General features: G+C 36.4%; 1 protein-coding gene across 10 annotated transcripts in view; it reads left to right on the top strand.

The window, feature by feature from the left end:
* ppip5k2 (diphosphoinositol pentakisphosphate kinase 2) overlaps positions 1 to 18,057 on the top strand; it is a 282,209-nt gene extending 264,152 nt beyond the window's left edge. For all 10 annotated transcript variants that reach the window (XM_039758896.1, XM_039758895.1, XM_039758903.1 and 7 more), the window contains one exon: positions 17,383 to 18,057. In XM_039758896.1, coding sequence (XP_039614830.1) covers positions 17,383 to 17,501 — 119 coding nt within the window. In that variant the 3' untranslated portion in view covers positions 17,502 to 18,057. The remainder of the gene's footprint in view (positions 1 to 17,382) is intronic.
* Positions 18,058 to 18,270: the final 213 nt, after the last annotated feature.

Here is an 18,270-nt window from a genome sequence, read left to right as displayed (position 1 = left end):
TGATGCTCGGTATAATTTGTGTGTGGGATATATCACAAATTATGTTATTTGCTAGGTTTTTCTTTTAATATGGAATTTAGTATTTTACTCTGGTTTGTTTTCTATTCTTTTGAATACCTTTGTATATCCTGTAAATATCTGTTTTACATTCTATTCAGGAAACATCTGTATCCAATGTTACATATACCTGCTGTTTCTTTGAGACATTGTAAAGCGCCTTAAGCATAGAATCAGTGCTATATAAATAAAACTACTATTATTATTATTATTATTATTATTACTGAAAACGTCTCTTAAACTTCCTTGCATCAATTTAAAAACATTGTATGGTATATGTTAGAGTGATATTTGTATATAGGTTCTATTGAAACTATAAATGCGAATGACTAGTCAATGAAGGTTCTAAGAAACTACTATTGAATATTTATAACCATGAATATTGAAGTTTTAATTCATACTTGCTTTTTAAAAAAATTCAAAGTAAACAACATTTAAATGGTTTAACTGCTATCTTGTTTGCTAAAAAAAAAAAATATTCCACTATTCTCTTAACATCTGTTGAAGGTTCATAATATTGCCTGATCAAGAGTTAACTTTCTATTTGCTTAAAAATTAAGAGTGCTTAAAATTGCCAGCAGGTGGCAGCTGGAGCAAGATAAACCCCTTTGCATTTAAATTAAATAGGTTACTGTGGTGTTTTCTGATTCTTTTGCTTTTTATAAAGTACCCTTCATATTCTGTAGGCATTTTTAGAAGGGTTGGTTCCTTTTATGGATTAAGTAAATAACTTTTATTTGTTGTAAGTTTGCAAATGGACTGAAATTTTTATTTTTTAATTTCTATGTATGTGCTCACATTACAACAGAAGTATCTGAATTTTATTATTTTTAATTTAAATTAAACATCAAACAATGGTGCCTAGCTGCTTTTCTTTTTATTTTCAGATATATTTATACAGTCATGGACGAAATTATCGGCACTCCTGGAATTTTCCCAGAAAATGCACCATTTCTCCCAGAAAATTGTTGCAGTTACAAATATTTTGGTATACACATGTTTATTTCCATTGGAACAACACAAAAAAACGGAGAAAAACAGCCAAATCTGACATAATTTCACACCAAACTCAAAAACTGGGCTGGACAAAATTATTGGCACCCTCAACTTAATATTTGGTTGCATGCCCTTTGGAAAAAAATAACTGAAATCAAGCGCTTCCTATAACCATCAACAAGCTTGTTACACCTCTCAACTGGAATTTCCGACCGCTCTTCTTTTGCAAACTGCTCAAGGTCTCTCAGATTTGAAGGGCGCCTTCTCCCAATAGCAATTTTGAGATCTCTCCATAAGTGTTAGAACATTAGAACAATCTAGACGAGAACAGGCCATTCAGCCCAACAAAGCTCGCCAGTCCTATCCACTTGTTTCCTCCAAGAAAACATCAAGTCGAGTTTTGAAAGTCCCTAACGTCTTACTGTCTACCACACTACTTGGTAGCTTATTCCAAGTGTCTATCGTTCTTTGTGTAAAGAAAAACTTCCTAATGTTTGTGCGAAATTTACCCTTAACAAGTTTCCAACTGTGTCCCTGTGTTCTTGATGAGCTCATTTTAAAATACAAGTCTCGATCCACTGTACCATATTCCCTTCATAATTTTAAACACTTCAATCATGTCACCTCTTAATCTTCTTTTGCTTAAACTGTAAAGGCTCAGCTCTTTTAATCTTTCCTCATAATTCAACCCCTGTAGACCTGGAATCAGCCTAGTCGCTCTTCTCTGGACCTTTTCTAGTGCTGCTATGTCCTTTTTGTAGCCTGGAGACCAAAACTGCACACAGTACTCAAGATGAGGCCTCACCAGTGCATTATAAAGGTTGAGCATAACCTCCTTGGACTTGTACTCCACAGATCGTGCTATATAACCTAACATTCTGTTAGCCTTCTTAATGGCTTCTGAACACTGTTTGGAAGTTGATAGCTTGGAGTCCACTATGACTCCTAAATCCTTCTCATAAGGTGTACTCTCGATTTTCCGACCGCCCATTGTGTATTCAAACCTAATATTTTTACTTCCTATGTGTAATACTTTACATTTACTGACATTAAATTTCATCTGCCACAAATCTGCCCAAGCCTGTATGCTATCCAAGTCCTTCTGTAATGATATAACGGATTCCAAATTATCTGCTAATCCACCTATCTTGGTATCATCTGCAAACTTAACCAGCTTGTTACTTATATTCCTATCTAAATCATTTATATATATTAAAAATAGCAGCGCCCTAGCACTGACCCCTGTGGAACACCACTCTTAACATCGCCAGTTCTGATGAGGTTCCTCGCACCATCACCCTCTGCTTCCTGTGTCTGAGCCAATTCTGCACCCATCTAAAAACATCACCCTGAACTCCCACTTCTTTTAACTTGATGCCCAACCTCTCATGTGGCACCTTATCAAATGCTTTCTGAAAGTCCAGATAAATAATATCATAAGCTCCACTTTGATCGTATCCTTTTGTTGCCTCCTCATAGAATTCCAACATGTTAGTAAAACACGACCTCCCTCTTCTGAACCCATGCTGACTGTTCAGAATAACTCCTGTCCTTGCCATGTGTTGCTCAATCTTATCCTTAATAATTCCTTCCATTAATTTTCCTGTGATGCTTGTTGCTTACTGGCCTATAGTTGCTTGGATCTGCCCTGTCACCCTTTTTATATAATGGGATGATATTTGCCATTTTCCAGTCCTTTGGAATCTCTCCAGTGCACAGTGACTTCCTAAAAATATGTGTCAAGGGTTTATATATGTACTCACTAGCCTCCTTAAGAACACGAGGATAAATATTATCTGGGCCTGGTGATTTGTTTGATTTCATCTTATTTAATCTGAGCAGCACTTCTCCCTCTACAATTTCCAAATCCCTCAGTACCTCCTTAGTAGTTGTGTTTACCTCTGGCAGGTTATCCACTTGCTCACTTGTAAACACCTCAGAAAAATGTAAGTTTAGGGCATCTGCTATTTCATTGTCTGTATCTTTTAATTCCCTTTACTATTCCTGATGAACTTGACCTCCTCCTTAACTGTTCTTTTACTACTAAAATACTGAAAGAATCTCTTGGGGTCTTCTTTCGCCTTATCTGCTATATTCCTCTCCAACTGTCTTTTAGCCTCTCTGATATCCTTCTTAATGGTTGCCCTCATTTCTCATACGCTACGGTTCTCTTTGCAGTCATTAGTCTTATATGCCTTATACAGCAGTTTTTTCCTTTGCAACTTCTTTTTAAATCTTTATTAATCCATCGTGGAGTTTTTTTTAGTTTCCTATTACTTCCAAATTTAGGTATGTATCTGTCCTGCATTACATGTAAAACATTTTAAACCTGTTCCACTGCTCCTCGACTGTCTCCACATTTAAAAGCTTATCCCAGTCTATCCTACTTAGACTTTGTCGCATCTGCTCAAAATTAGCCCTACTAAAGTTCAACTTAACAATTTTAGTCTTTGCATCTGTACTCTTACAAAATACTGAGAATTGTATTACATTATGGTCACTTGACCCTAGTGGTTCAATCACCTCTACACCCTCAATTCTATCCTGATTATTACAGAATACTAAATCCAGACAGGCTTCACCCCTTGTTGGTGCTTTAACATGCTGTGTTAAAAAACAGTCGCTGATTACTTCTAAAACTCCTGCTCTTGTGCTCCTCCATCTGTAAGGTTATCCCAGTTAATATTTGGATAATTAAAGTCCCCATGACTATAATATCCCCTGTAAACTTGCCTTTTGATATTACTAAAAGATGTGTGTTGAAATTACTGTCTGAATTGGGTGGTCTATAACACACTCCTAAAATGAGACCTTTTCCCTAATATTTTCCAGGCGAAGCCACATGTCCTCACTAAGATGGGGCTCATCATCCAACTGAAGATGACTTACATTTAATTCCTGTTTGGCATAAACAGCAACCCCACCTCCTTTTCTGTTCTGTCTATCCTTCCTAAAAATGTGTATCCCTCTATGTTACACTCATCCCCATCTTTGTTATTTAGCCAGGTTTCCGTTATTGCTATAATATCATAATTATGCTCTGCTACATACAACTCCAACTCACTTACCTTATTTTTGATACTTCTAGCATTAAGGCAAGCTATTTTTAATGTGTTAATCCTTCTATCTTTACGTGTTTGCTTAAAATTTACATTACTATGCATTTTTATTTCTACACCATTGTTTGTTCTTCCATGTATAGATCTAAATCTGGCCTGTCCTAAACTCCCTGCCCCCCCATTCCCTAGTTTAAACAATCCTCGACTAGCCTACACATACGCCTCCCCAATACATTGGTGCCCCTCCGGTTCACATGTAACCCGTCACGGCGGAACAGGTCCCATCTGTTCCAAAAGGAGTCCCAATGCCCCATAAACCTATACCCTTCTACCCTGCACCAAGATTTGAGCCACGCGTTAAGCCATCTAATCTCCTCAATCTTACCTGGACTGGCGCGTGGCACAGGCAGAACTTCGGAGAAGACTACCTTGTCAGTTCTGCTCCTCAGCTTGGTACCTAACTCTTTGAATTTGGATCAAATCCAAACTTTGGATTAAAGTTCAATCGGATTTAGATCCGGATTCATTGCTAGCCACTTCACAACTCTCCAGTGCTTTGTCTTCAACCATTTCTGGGTGCTTTAAGAGGTATGTTTGGGGTCATTGTCCTGCTGGAACACCCATAACCTCTGACGGAGACCCAGCCTTCTGACACTGGCCCCTACGTTGCACCCCAGTATCTTTTGCTAGTCTTCAGATTTCATGATGCCTTGCACATAGTCAAGGCATCCAGTGCCAGAGGCAGCAAAGCATCCCAAAAATATCTTGGAACCTCCACCATGTTTGACTGTAGGTACTGTGTTCTTTTCTTCGTAGGCCTCATTCCATTTTCTGTAAACAGTAGAACGATGACCTTTACCAAAAAGCTCTACCTTGGTCTCATCTGTCCACAAGACGTTCGGCCAGAAGAATCTTGGCTTCCTCAGGTACATTTTGGCAAACTCCAGTCTGGCTTTTTTATGTTTCTGTGGCAGCAGTGGGGTCCTCCTGGCTCTCCTGCCATAGCGTTTCATTTCATTCAGATGTCAACGGATAGTTCAAGCTGACACTGTTGCACCCCATGTCTGCAGAACAGCTTGAATATGTTTTGAAGTTGATTGTGGCTGTTTATCCACCATTCGGACTATCCTTTGTTGCAGTCTTTTATCAATTTTTCTCTTCCGTCCATGTCCAGGGAGATTAGCTACAGTGCCATGTGTTGTGAACTTCTTGATTATGTTGCGCACAGTGGACAAAGGAACATGAAGATCTCTGCAGATAGACTTGTAGCCTTGAGATTGTTGACATTTTTCCACAATTTTTGTTCTCAAGTCCACAGACAATCTTTCTGTTCTCCATTCTTAGTGTGGCACACTCAGACACGCAACAGAAAGGCTGAGTCAACTTTCCTCCATTTTAACTGGCTTCAGGTGTGATTGCTATATTGACAGCACCTGTTTCTTGCCACAGTTGAGTTCAAACAAGCATCATATGCTTGAAATGAAATGATTTACCCACAATTTTGAAAATGTGCAAATAATTTTGTCCGGCCCATTTTTGGAGTTCTGTGTGACATGATGTCAGATTTGGCTTTTGTTCTGTTTTTTTGTGTTTTTCCAATGCACATAAAGGAAATAAACATGTATATCAAAACATTAGTAACTGCTACAATTTTCTGGGAGAAATGGTGCATTTTCTGGGAAAATTCCAGGGGTGCTGATAATTTTGGCCATGATTGTAAGTACAAAATAAATCATACCTCCAGTGTTGCTGGTTGCTTTAAAAGGGTGTTCGTTGAGAGGTTTTTTAAGTGTTTTTAAAAATTATCTGTTAGTCATACATACAGTGGTGTGAAAAACTATTTGCCCCCTTCCTGATTTCTTATTCTTTTGCATGTTTGTCACACAAAATGTTTCTGATCATCAAACACATTTAACCATTTGTCAAATATAACACAAGTAAACACAAAATGCAGTTTTTAAATGATGGTTTTTATTATTTTTTTTTGAGAAAAAAAATCCAAACCTACATGCCCTGTGTGAAAAAGTAATTGCCCCCTTGTTAAAAAATAATCTAACTGTGGTGTATCACACCTGAGTTCAATTTCCGTAGCCACCCCAGGCCTGATTACTGCCACACCTGTTTCAATCAAGAAATCACTTAAATAGGAGCTGCCTGACACAGAGAAGTAGACCAAAAGCACCTCAAAAGCTAGACATCATGCCAAGATCCAAAGAAATTCAGGAACAAATGAGAACAGAAGTAATTGAGGTCTATCAGTCTGGTAAAGATTATAAAGCCATTTCTAAAGCTTTGGGACCCCAGCGAACCACAGTGAGAGCCATTATCCACAAATGGCAAAAACATGGAACAGTGGTGAACCTTCCCAGGAGTGGCCGGCTGACCAAAATTACCCCAAGATCGCAGAGACGACTCATCCGAGAGGTCACAAAAGACCCCAGGACAACGTCTAAAGAACTGCAGGCCTCACTTGCCTCAATTAAGGTCAGTGTTCACGACTCCACCATAAGAAAGAGACTGGGCAAAAACGGCCTGCATGGCAGATTTCCAAGACGCAAACCACTGTTAAGCAAAAAGAACATTAGGGCTCGTCTCAATTTTGCTAAGAAACATCTCAATGATTGCCAAGACTTTTGGGATAATACCTTGTGGACTGATGAGACAAAAGTTGAACTTTTTGGAAGACAAATGTCCCGTTACATCTGGCGTAAAAGGAACACAGCATTTCAGAAAAAGAACATCATACCAACAGTAAAATATGGTGGTGGTAGTGTGATGGTCTGGGGTTGTTCTGCTGTTTCAGGACCTGGAAGGCTTGCTGTGATAGATGGAACCATGAATTCTACTGTCTACCAAAAAATCCTGAAGGAGAATGTCCGGCCATCTGTTCGTCAACTCAAGCTGAAGCGATCTTGGGTGCTGCAACAGGACAATGACCCAAAACACACCAGCAAATCCACCTCTGAATGGCTGAAGAAAAACAAAATGAAGACTTTGGAGTGGCCTAGTCAAAGTCCTGACCTGAATCCAAATGAGATGCTATGGCATGACCTTAAAAAGGCAGTTCATGCTAGAAAACCCTCAAAAAAGCTCAATTACAACAATTCTGCAAGGATGAGTGGGCCAAAATTCCTCCAGAGTGCTGGAAAAGACTCGCAAGTTATCGCAAACGCTTGATTGCAGTTATTGCTGCTAAGGGTGGCCCAACCAGTTATTAGGTTCAGGGGACAATTACTTTTTGACACAGGGACATGTAGGTTTGGATTTTTTTTTCTCCCTAAATAATAAAAACCATCATTTAAAAACTGCATTTTTTGTTTACTTGTGTTATATTTGACTAATGGTTAAATGTGTTTGATGATCAGAAACATTTTGTGTGACAAACATGCAAAAGAATAAGAAATCAGGAAGGGGGCAAATAGTTTTTCACACCACTGTACATTTCACTGATAACTTCCCTTACCCACTCCTGATTGAACAAAAGATTCTCTCATACCAGTGTTTGCACTGGAAGCTGAGTGTTGGAAAAGATAAAAGAATAGCTTTCAAATGTGATTTTGAACCCTCCTCTTTCCCAAAATAGTCCACATTTCACATTTGTTGTTCAAGTATTAGAAAAAGCTTAGTCATCACATCTTGTGGATTTGTTGATTTTCTGATGAGAAACATCATACTTCATTGAAAGGGAACTTTTTTTATAATTATACTGTTATAATTATTGTGATCATTACAAATGCTGTCACTAACTAGTTAGTGCTATCAAATAATTAAAAAAATAATTTATGTAACATAATCACAAAAATTGCTACAGTATCGATCCAATTACAGTTATGTCTTCTACTTAAACCAGCTCAGAACTGGACCCCAGTAGACACCCAAACATGTTTACCATCTTTCCAGAGTACATGTGATACATGGTACATAGCACACAATCAAAAGGCATTTTATGAAATAGCAGTATTATGAACTTAAACATTGCTTTTTGATAATGCAATTAGTGTCCCTAATGGGGGAAATGCAGCCAATCCAGCTAAATGTTAACTTGTGCGTGTAATATTTCATATCACAGAGCAGTTACTATAATGTGTGCTGATGTGACAAAACCATATTAACACTCCAAAAGTTTTGACTATTTACAGACTATTGTATTTCACTTTTCAGAGGGAAAATTAATTACTAATCTTGAGTTTATATAGGCTATTTCTCATTTAACTGGCTGACAGGCCAGTAATAAATATCTCAGCCAAATTTCTGCTGTAATGCTCACTGTGCTGGAAGCCATTAGCTGACAGACTGGGTGCTACATTCAGATTTTGTATGGTGTATATATATATAAAATATAACATGTTTTTTGCCTACATAAAGACAACTTGCAGCAGTGTCAGGTATTCCTAATGTAATTGAAACTGTTTATTGCACTCCTGTTGCAATAAGGGCACTTTGGGAGAATGAAGCAACTTTGTTAACTGTAAGCAGTGACATTCCATTAATGCATAAGTCACCTGTGATGTCAAAGTGAGTTTTGAGGCATATTCACATAACACACATTTACAAGATGACTGATTTATAAAGGCATATTGCATAGAAATATGCATAAGCCAGATTTTATTGTTTCACTCCCTCTTCCCGTACACCATTGTAGCACTTCATCGGGAACCCCCCTCCCCAATAGTTGATCAAGTGATGGTGCTTTGTGGAGCTCTCTGCTTCACAGGGGACTGTAACCCTGCACCCAGTTATTGATTGTGTGTCGTAACTTTGTTGTGCTTGATGCTTCATAGGGTGCTTGATGCTTCATAGGGCACCAGACCCATGTTCGGAATGACTAAATCCATTTGGAATCGGACATCTGCTCAGCAGTTTAAAAAAAAAAAAAAGTTTTGGATTTTGAAATGTTGGATTAGGGATTCTCAACATGTACTTATAAAGTAACAAGAGCCTAGTAGCTCATTACTGTTTTATTTCTCATATTTACATTGTCTGTTTAACACATTATACATATATGATAAAAGGGTATTAAAATCAAATGATGAGTGGTAATTGGCCAACTTTTCTTTTATATAAGCTGCACACATGATCAATTTGTGGCCTTTTTCCAGCAATCCCAATCCATTAGATAGGTTTGTATTAACTAACAAAAGGGTAATATGCACGTAATCTAGAAAAGGCTATGGTAAGACTCACTGGACCTTAACCAATAAGGAAGTACTTTTCATTTTGTGTAACGGTTTACTAAAGTAGTTTTTTTACCTGGGCTTAAAAACATAAGTATTTACTAGAATACAGTGCTTTATATATTAATTATTTTTAATCAAAGATTCAGAGTATAAGTTGGCTTTTTGTAATAAATAAATAAATAAATGGGTGTGTGGTTGAATATATAATACACAACTATAGAGTGGCATTTCATCTAGTCTTGTACTCTGGTGTGAATGGAATTTCTTGTAGTCCTGCAGCTGGGTGTTGCTAGAATATTAGATAAAAGTTACCAATTAATGGGGCAAATAAAGATAGCTTTATTCATAATATGTCCTGCTTCTTGGCTAAGTTAATAAGCAAAACAGTACCTGTGAATACGTACTGGGTGCATTCATCCTTTTTTTTATGTATGCATCATAGTAGCTGAAGAGATCAGTCACCTAACCTTTACTTAGTCTCAAGGATCAAAAGTGTAGCTTTAATGAAAACCTTATCTAAATATAAATAAAATTATTAACACAAGCAACAAAGGCATAAAAAATCTAAATTTGTGCAACTTAGAATATGCCTGAAATACATGTTGGTGGTGTCCAGGTTCACAGACTGAAATCCTTTGAACTGCTTTCTAAAAATATACTTATATACTAAATAAAATCTTGTTATTCCAGTGTAACATAACCTGATTTTGATATTTTATAAATCTGAAAACAATAAAACTTGATGTTCTATGTTCAAGTGAATGGCTTGCAGTTGTCAAATTTTATGTTCCTTATGTTAGTGCAGAACATGCTTTTATGATTTTTTTATTTACATTGTGTAACTGCCACTTGGCAAATAAGTGGACCTTCCCTATCTGCTACCCTTTTACATGGTCTTGTCCCATCTCAGGTAATATGTGCCCCCTTCAACTTCCAACTGGTTCCGCACCCTTTATACAAGTATAATGTAGGGATTCTGTCATTGCATTCTGCAACATCTCGGACAGTCTACCCTTTCACTTACCTGTAATCCATTCCATCTCACATCTGTTGAAATGGGGCTCCCATTCACTTTGTAAACATATTTTAGGGGCATAGTTGAGTTTAGTTGGTCACTCAACTAGAGCTGGGAAATATATATTGAATGTTCGGTTTAACATTTAAGAAAAATAAACATGCAAAAATCAGCCTTGCAGTGTTCAGCACTTTTATTTGATTCTCAACAACTTCTTCAGAATGTTAAATAAAATCCTAAAAATCTTCTGCATTCTTTCTAAACATCACTACATCACCAGTGTAGCCTTGCAGATATGGCTATTAGAAAAAAGCAGAACAAGGATTAAAAAAGGAAGAATGATGAACAGGTAGGGCTAGCTCTGCTGTTTGCAAATTGTTTCAAGCAGTGCAACATCTACAGCTAAAACACATTACTGACTATAAAGATGCAGTCCAAACATGTTCAGCAACTACAATGTGCCCTCCTACCAAAAAAAACAGGTTCCTGCTAAGCAAAGTTCAATTACATATGGTAAGAGTGGACAAGCAGTAGTTGGAGATAACGACTACAGTGAACATATGCAAAACATACTCAACATGCATCCTAACTACACTAATCACTAAGGGTACATCCACATTAATATGTTTTCATGTAAAAGCAGCATTTTAAACTATTTCCTCTGCACTAGCATTTTCACATTGTTTATTAAGATATTTCTGCCCATAATACAAGTTTGCCTACACTGGGCATGAGTGCATCAGTGAAAACAAAAAGAGGAAATGTCCAGCTGAATGATTTTAACAATTTAATTGACTGATTTTAAATTTGTACTTTAAGACAATATGCTAAAAAGAAAATTACAGTTTAAATAGTTCATAGTTTGAATAATTATTTCCAATATATAGGGCTAAGATGTGCTCAAACAGTACAGGAATAACAGAGAAAGTAATATTAACTACTGTATATGCTGCCATGTGCATTCTGGCTCACGTTGCTCCCAGAAAATTTGTGTGCTAGACTAGCAAGTAGCTGGCTAGCTAAGCAGCATTGCTAACTGAATATGGAGGCAAGCAGCTATTCTTCGGTAGGTGATTAGCAAATTCCAAAGAAAAGCCATAATGTGAAGTCTATCATGTGTAATTGGTTTTTGAAATGTTTGATGAAAAAAACTATTTATTTCAACATTTCATACACCCAGTGGAGTAGAAGAAATGTGGAAGAAAGAACAAAACATAGCGTTAGCAAGGCTGTCCCCAGAACTCAGGCCAAAGATCCAGGTAAAAGGCAGTTAACCTTAGCAGCATCATTTTCCAGCATAATCCCATATGATAAATCACTTCCCAAATAGAAAGAAATATTACATGTATGGTCCCCATTTACATTGTGGAGAAGAAAGAGTTCACTAGGATGCTGGACACTACTGATCCATGCTTCTAAGCCTCAAATATTTTGCAGAGAAGGCATTGCTGCATCTCTACAATCCACACTTCATCTCTACATGAGCTTAAGAGTTCTTTACATTGATGCAAATCGGAAAATGCGATTGTCAAATTAGTGGGTTCACATGTACACACATAGTCAGGATAAGACCAGTAACCCACTTAAGGTAGACATGTGGTTTCTTAAAAGTCTGTGTTTACGTGCAAGTAATTGTCCAGAGTTGTTCTTTGTCAAAACGCTCCAATGACATTGAGTTAAGCAAAAAGAAAAACAGGACAGTTAAAACTATCATTGGCCACCATGAATCTGGAAACAAACATAAAGCCTTTGACAGTTTTATTGTGTTTAATAAATACTGTTAGTCATTCATTTGTCATGAAGTAAATAGTGTCCATCCCCTTTTTATATCCTCGATCTGAGCCTCTAATAATTCACAGTATGCACACTGGGTGCTGCGTCACTAATCACAGTGTGTGAAAAATAACTATAGGAAATAGCTCAATGAAAACTGAACTGTCCCTTCATTAATATTGTTGATACCTTATTACACACAGCAGAGTCCTTTCAGCTTAGCTGTACGGTTGAGCCCTGCAAAGGACCCAGTACATGTGCTTCTTGCCTTACATCCTTTGCTATTGGCTTAGAAAATAATGCAGATATTTTTGTTTCAGTTAAATGAGTATTGCAGTAGATTGTTACTTTAAAAAGTAATCAGACTACGTAATACACATTACTTTTGACATGTTACCCTTCTGCTCCCAAGATGGTATTGCTGAGTTTAGCACCGTACACTGAAATCATTAATATCATTTTAGCGACTTGTGAAATATTTGGGCAGATTATTTCAGCCAGAACAGTGCTTCAGCCGCCCACTACACTGTCAGAAGAGGAAAAAAAAAATCAAAGCCAAGTTTACAACCAACCTGAGTTCCCTAACATAGATTCCAAAGTAGATCCTATTCAATGGTAGAAACTCAATGAATCAAGTGATCTTGCCAAAAATTAGTACTAGTAATGTGGATGACAAGCAAAAATGGAGACTAGTGTTCTGCATTTTTAAATTAAAACAGAGCCGTGTGCATGTAGCCTATTTCACTCCACATCTGTTCAATGTGGGAAGTGGGAATTACACCAGAAACCTTCACAGTTTTCCTTAGTGTTAATTTTTCAATTTTTGTGTGTCAGTTATATAGCAAAATGCATTGCTGGTCAATTTATTTCATTTGAGTTTGTATTTTTGCCTAGCAGGTGAATTAGAATAATGGATACTCCGCATATAGCACATTCATTTTGCATTAACATTTATAAATACATGTTCTGGTGATCTTTGAATCTGTTAAGATTATTTGAGGAAGTCAAATATACAATCATAATACTTTGTGAGTAGAGATTAGTAATAGGATCGTAAAATATAAATTAATGCAGTAAAAATGTGTTTGATTTTATAATGCCAAAGTTTAAAATAGAGATTGGGATTGAAAGTAATGTTTCTACCAATTTGCTTCCAAAATATCACCACCCTCCTGAATTTCAAACACCCCCTTACAGATTTTTCTGTGGTGTCTGTCTGTACCATAGAGAAGGATTCAAGAAGCCTTTTAAGAACACTAGATGCAAAATATGAGTTGTCCAGACACAAACTGGTATAAAATAAATACCTGTACACATCATACAGACTGTTACAGATAATAACATATATATGCAACTACATAATTTGGAACTGTTATAAATGATGTATATCTTAAAATATATGTATAATATACATATGTACACATATTACGATCTGTGATTAGCATGGCAATGAATCAATAGCTTTGTCTTTGCTTATATATAAAACCAGACAGAAAGAGAGAGAGCAGGAAGCGATGTTTACTTACTGGTAGATACAGACACCATCAAGGCAGGCAAGCTGTTTAATGCAATACCATACAATGGAAACTCAAAAATAAGTAGCGGAGATATAAATATTTGTGGGGCAAAAATTCTTTAAGGTATCACTATTAATGAAATTGTTCATTTTTGAAAAAAAATGTCTAATTTCATATTATTGTGTTTTGGACACATATATATACATATGTATTTGGTGCCGATCTTTAATCTTCAGGGTGTTTTGAGAACATAATCAAGACATATTGAATACAGCATTTTGGATTAGAATAATAGCATTATCCAATTGCTGAATCCACTGTTCATCAGCATTACACTGGACATCAAATAAGACCATCCATGATGTGTGTTATTTTTTATATCTTGAATTACTGTATTATAATTACATTTTTAATACTAAAGAATACTTTTAAGTTCATATTCACTAATGCCATTTTCACACCTAGTTTGTTTGAAGCAGGTTTTTTAAAGCCTGGAGTGATCCCCCCTTCAGTTTGGTTTGTTTAGGTAGATATAATCATATGGGGCATAAGTGTGATTCAACACAGGAAATACAGGATCTAATACTAGAAATACAGGGTATTGTGCATTATTGGTAACAATTATGCATGCCATGGTATTCGCACTATTCCATTTCTGCCAGCAAAAAGTTAACATAAAAATGAGCATAAAATTAAACACATACAAATGTAACAATTTGCATGAAACAGCATTTGTGCCAGTCTTTCAGAGCATGCTTAGCATCTTGATTAATGCTCAGAGCCTCTCTGTCTCTCTCGCATTAAAAAAAAAAATTACTTGTGACCAGGCTTATCAAACCACATACAGTGGTGACAAGAAACAAATAATGATGCCCTGTACAAATGACAATCAATCTCCCTAATGACATATCGCAAGAGTAATGCAGTAGGGCTTTCATTCTAAGTGATTGCTATTCAGGGGCAATGCTGACGTTGGAAGTCTATTAACATTGACATCATTTAGTAAATGATAATCACCCATTCCAAAATTAAGATTAACATATGTATTGGCCTAAAGACAGTAGACACATGATTGTAAGATAAACTGCATAGAGGTTATGTTCATATAGTATGCTAACAGAAAGTAAGTTCAGAACATCATACAGTGAAATGAAACTCACATGATTTGTTTAAATGAAACCGAACCACATCATTTTTGCCACAAGCAGAGTTTGTAATCTTCTGTAAATGAAACATGTTCTTTCTTTCATATACTCTTCAAGCTATTAGATGATATGAATTCTGCTCACAGAGCTCTGTTTGGTAAACAATCCACATTGTTAGTGTAAATGTGGCAGTGCATAAACACAGCTGCTATTGCCATTCCATGGTTGTTTTTCCCCTAAGAAATTGTTCTGCCCAATTAAAGAAGTCTGCAATACTCCTATAGGAGCTTAATGGTCACTCCTGCTCCCAAATTTGCTCAACGGAGTGACCCACAGCCCCCCTTGACCGATGGCCTCACACTCCTCTTAGAGTTTTGCTCCTATCCCCCTGCTTCCATTCACTAAACCTGCTTATTTGCACACTCTCTCTCTCTCTCTCTCTCTCTCTCCTGTTTGCTCGTTCTTCTTCACTTTCTCTCATTAGTTTTATTACAATCCATTCATAGCAATCAAGTTTTTACAAAAAAAAAAAGAATTATGTTAAGAACAGATCGATCCCCACCCCATTCCTTGTTTTAATGTTTCTCCTATTACATGCATCTGAATTTCCCCATGGAATTAATAAAGTTGGCGACACGGTGGTGCAGTGGTGGCGCTGCTGCCTCACAGTTAGGAGACCCAGGTTCGCTTCCCGGGTCCTCCCTGCGTGGAGTTTGCATGTTCTCCCCGTGTCTGCGTGGGTTTCCTCCGGGTACTCCTGTTTCCTCCCACAGTCCAAAGACATGCAGGCTAGGTGGACTGGCGGCTGTAAATTGTCCCTAGTGTGTGCTTGGTGTGTGGGTGTATGTGTCCTGCAGTGGGTTGGCGCCCTGCCTTGCGCCCTGTGTTGGCTGGGATTGGCTCCAGCAGACCCCCGTGACCCTGTGTTTGGATTCAACGGGTTGGAAAATGGATGGATGGATTAATAAAGTTCATCTAATCTAATACTGCAATGGTTAGACCTCACTGGAGTCCTGTGTGCAGTTTTGCTCTCCATGTTACAATAAGGAAATAGCAGTGTTGGAAAAGGGCCAGAGAAGAGCAACTAAGCTGTTTCCAGGGCTTCAGGAGATGAATTATGAGAAAAGTTTAATAGAACTGAGCATTTTCTATTTAAAATATTGTTTTTCTAGTGTTTCAAACAAATGGGCCCTTGGGATTATCACGGGGTGCAATCTGTAGAGTTTATACAGACTTATGGATGGAAACACTTTGTTAAAGAGAGAGGTCAGAGAAGAATGACCAGACTTGTTTGAACTAACAGAAATGCCATGAATTCTTAAATAACAGCTCTTTACCAAAGTAGTGTGCAAACTATCACAGTAGGGGTCACCTCCTGTCAGATAAAAATAAGAGATTGAGGATAATCATTGGAAACTTACAATTTAAAGCTTGAAAATTGTTTTCTGGTCTAAAAAAAAAAAAAAAAATCTCTATTTCTGCTTTATATACAAATGGTAAGATTTGAATTTGGTGAGAGCAACATGAATCCATAGATCCATCCTGTTTAGTCTTAAGGACATATACTTGAGATAGTTGTATCCTTTGCACACACATTAGGCCTTTTTAATTCCATCTGAGCATTATATGGGTGCCTCATAGATAGTCTTGTGTGTATCTTTATGGGCATCGTCTGCCTTTTTCAAATTGATTCATACTGCAAGGTATTGTGCAGTCACACAAAGCACATAATTTCAGGTAAGGTCTATCAATAAGAGTGTAACTTTTGTTTACTTCAAAGTCCATATTTCACATCAGTAGACCACCTTTGGGATTAAGTGGAACGTGTGGACTGTAGTAGGTTAATATGGCTAAAACATTTGTAGGAGCTGTATTTTATTGAGACCAATCTCTTGCACAATACTTCCATCATCTGTTTGAATTCATAAGAGGTAACTACAGTATAGCTCTTCCAAACCTTAGTTATTGTGTATATCACAATAAATTGATAACTTACTGTATTTTTATGGTCTATGTGACTAATTAATTGTATAGTTAAATCTTAACATAGCTCATTGAAGTTTAAATTAAGTGGCTAATTTTACTTTTTTAATACTTTTTTTAATCAACTGATGCATTGTATGTTTCCTTTTAATACAGAGGTGGATTATGATGTCACAACTTGTTTTCTACACGGTTTACATGTGGTTATGATTGACTTTTTTTTTTTTATTAAAGGTATTAAAGTTTTTTTTGATGTACAAGGGACATTCTAAAAGTTTCCACACTTTTTTAACTCTAATTATTAAGAATTTCAAAAACAAATGACATTAATTTTCCACAGTCACCTTCATCTGCAATGCAATTTTCCCAACGTCATACCAACTTTTGAATGCCCAATTACAACTCCTCCTCCCGCCTTCACTGTTTCCAATGAAAATATAAAAGAAAGGAAACTTTTTGAACGTGTCTTGTATGTTCTCTTGTAACATATCTCTATAGCATATAGTATATTAATGATTTATATTGTCACTAGAGCCCCAGGTGTGTAATTCTGCAGTAATGTTAAAGATGTATTCCAGTTTAGTGGAATTATCTACAGTAGAAGCTATATTTGAATGGAAAGATATTTTAAATTAATTTTTTCTGTTTTTCTTTTCATAGTGATTGGCGAGCCTTGTGACACATGTTCAGATATTAGTTTGTCTTCCACTGATCAGCATTCAGCACCAACCAGTCCTGCTAACCAAGAGCAAGAAGCAGAATCTGCTCAAAAGCTATAACTGCTAAATAGGGTTGTTTTAGTAACATCTTGTAAAACATTAGAGAAAGATTTGTTTTGTTTACATTTAGCTTATTTTGTATTGGCTTTGTAAATAACATTTGTAAAATTAGCAGTGATGATTTAATTTCCTGTATATATAATTTGTTTTATGGAAATTTATGAGAAAATGAACCACCAACTGATTTCATTTGGTGTTGCATTATTCACTAGCTGTCAAGCAGCTATTTAAAGAAAAAAACTGTATAGATATTATAGGTTTCACTTGAAAAATACAAATTCAATATCATTTTATTTTTTATACATAAAAGTATTTTAAGGGTGAAAATAGTTCAAATTATTTTTGTGTATTAGGGAAATGGCTTTTTCTTGAGTACTTCGTAAGTGTTAGATATAAAATAGAAATAAATTATTTTATAGTTCTTGTACTAACATTTTAATTCCAGATAATGCATTTAAGTCTTTAATGTGTTATTTTTCTTCCTCTGAAAGGCACCAGTGTTATTTCAAAGCGTATTTGTGCTTTCTTTCAAATAAATATTTTTAGCCTTTCTGAATTTTTGTGTGTGTGCTGGAAATCTGCAAATATACCACTAATGGACATGTATAGTAGAGCAGCTTTGTTGTGTTTTATGTCATCCTTTGTGAATTGATGCCATATGAATTTGAAACAAGTTCAATTCACAGACATTTGTTACAAGAATAGTTTTCCCACTAAGTATTTTTGCAGCGTATTTGTATAGGTGCCCTTCTCATTCCCTGCCACCTTT

This window comes from Polypterus senegalus, chromosome 7 (genome assembly GCF_016835505.1).
Source record: "Polypterus senegalus isolate Bchr_013 chromosome 7, ASM1683550v1, whole genome shotgun sequence".
NCBI classification, from domain to species: Eukaryota; Metazoa; Chordata; class Cladistia; order Polypteriformes; family Polypteridae; genus Polypterus; species Polypterus senegalus.
Note: the sequence above shows the minus strand (reverse complement) of the source record. Positions and strands in the feature narration are given on the sequence as shown.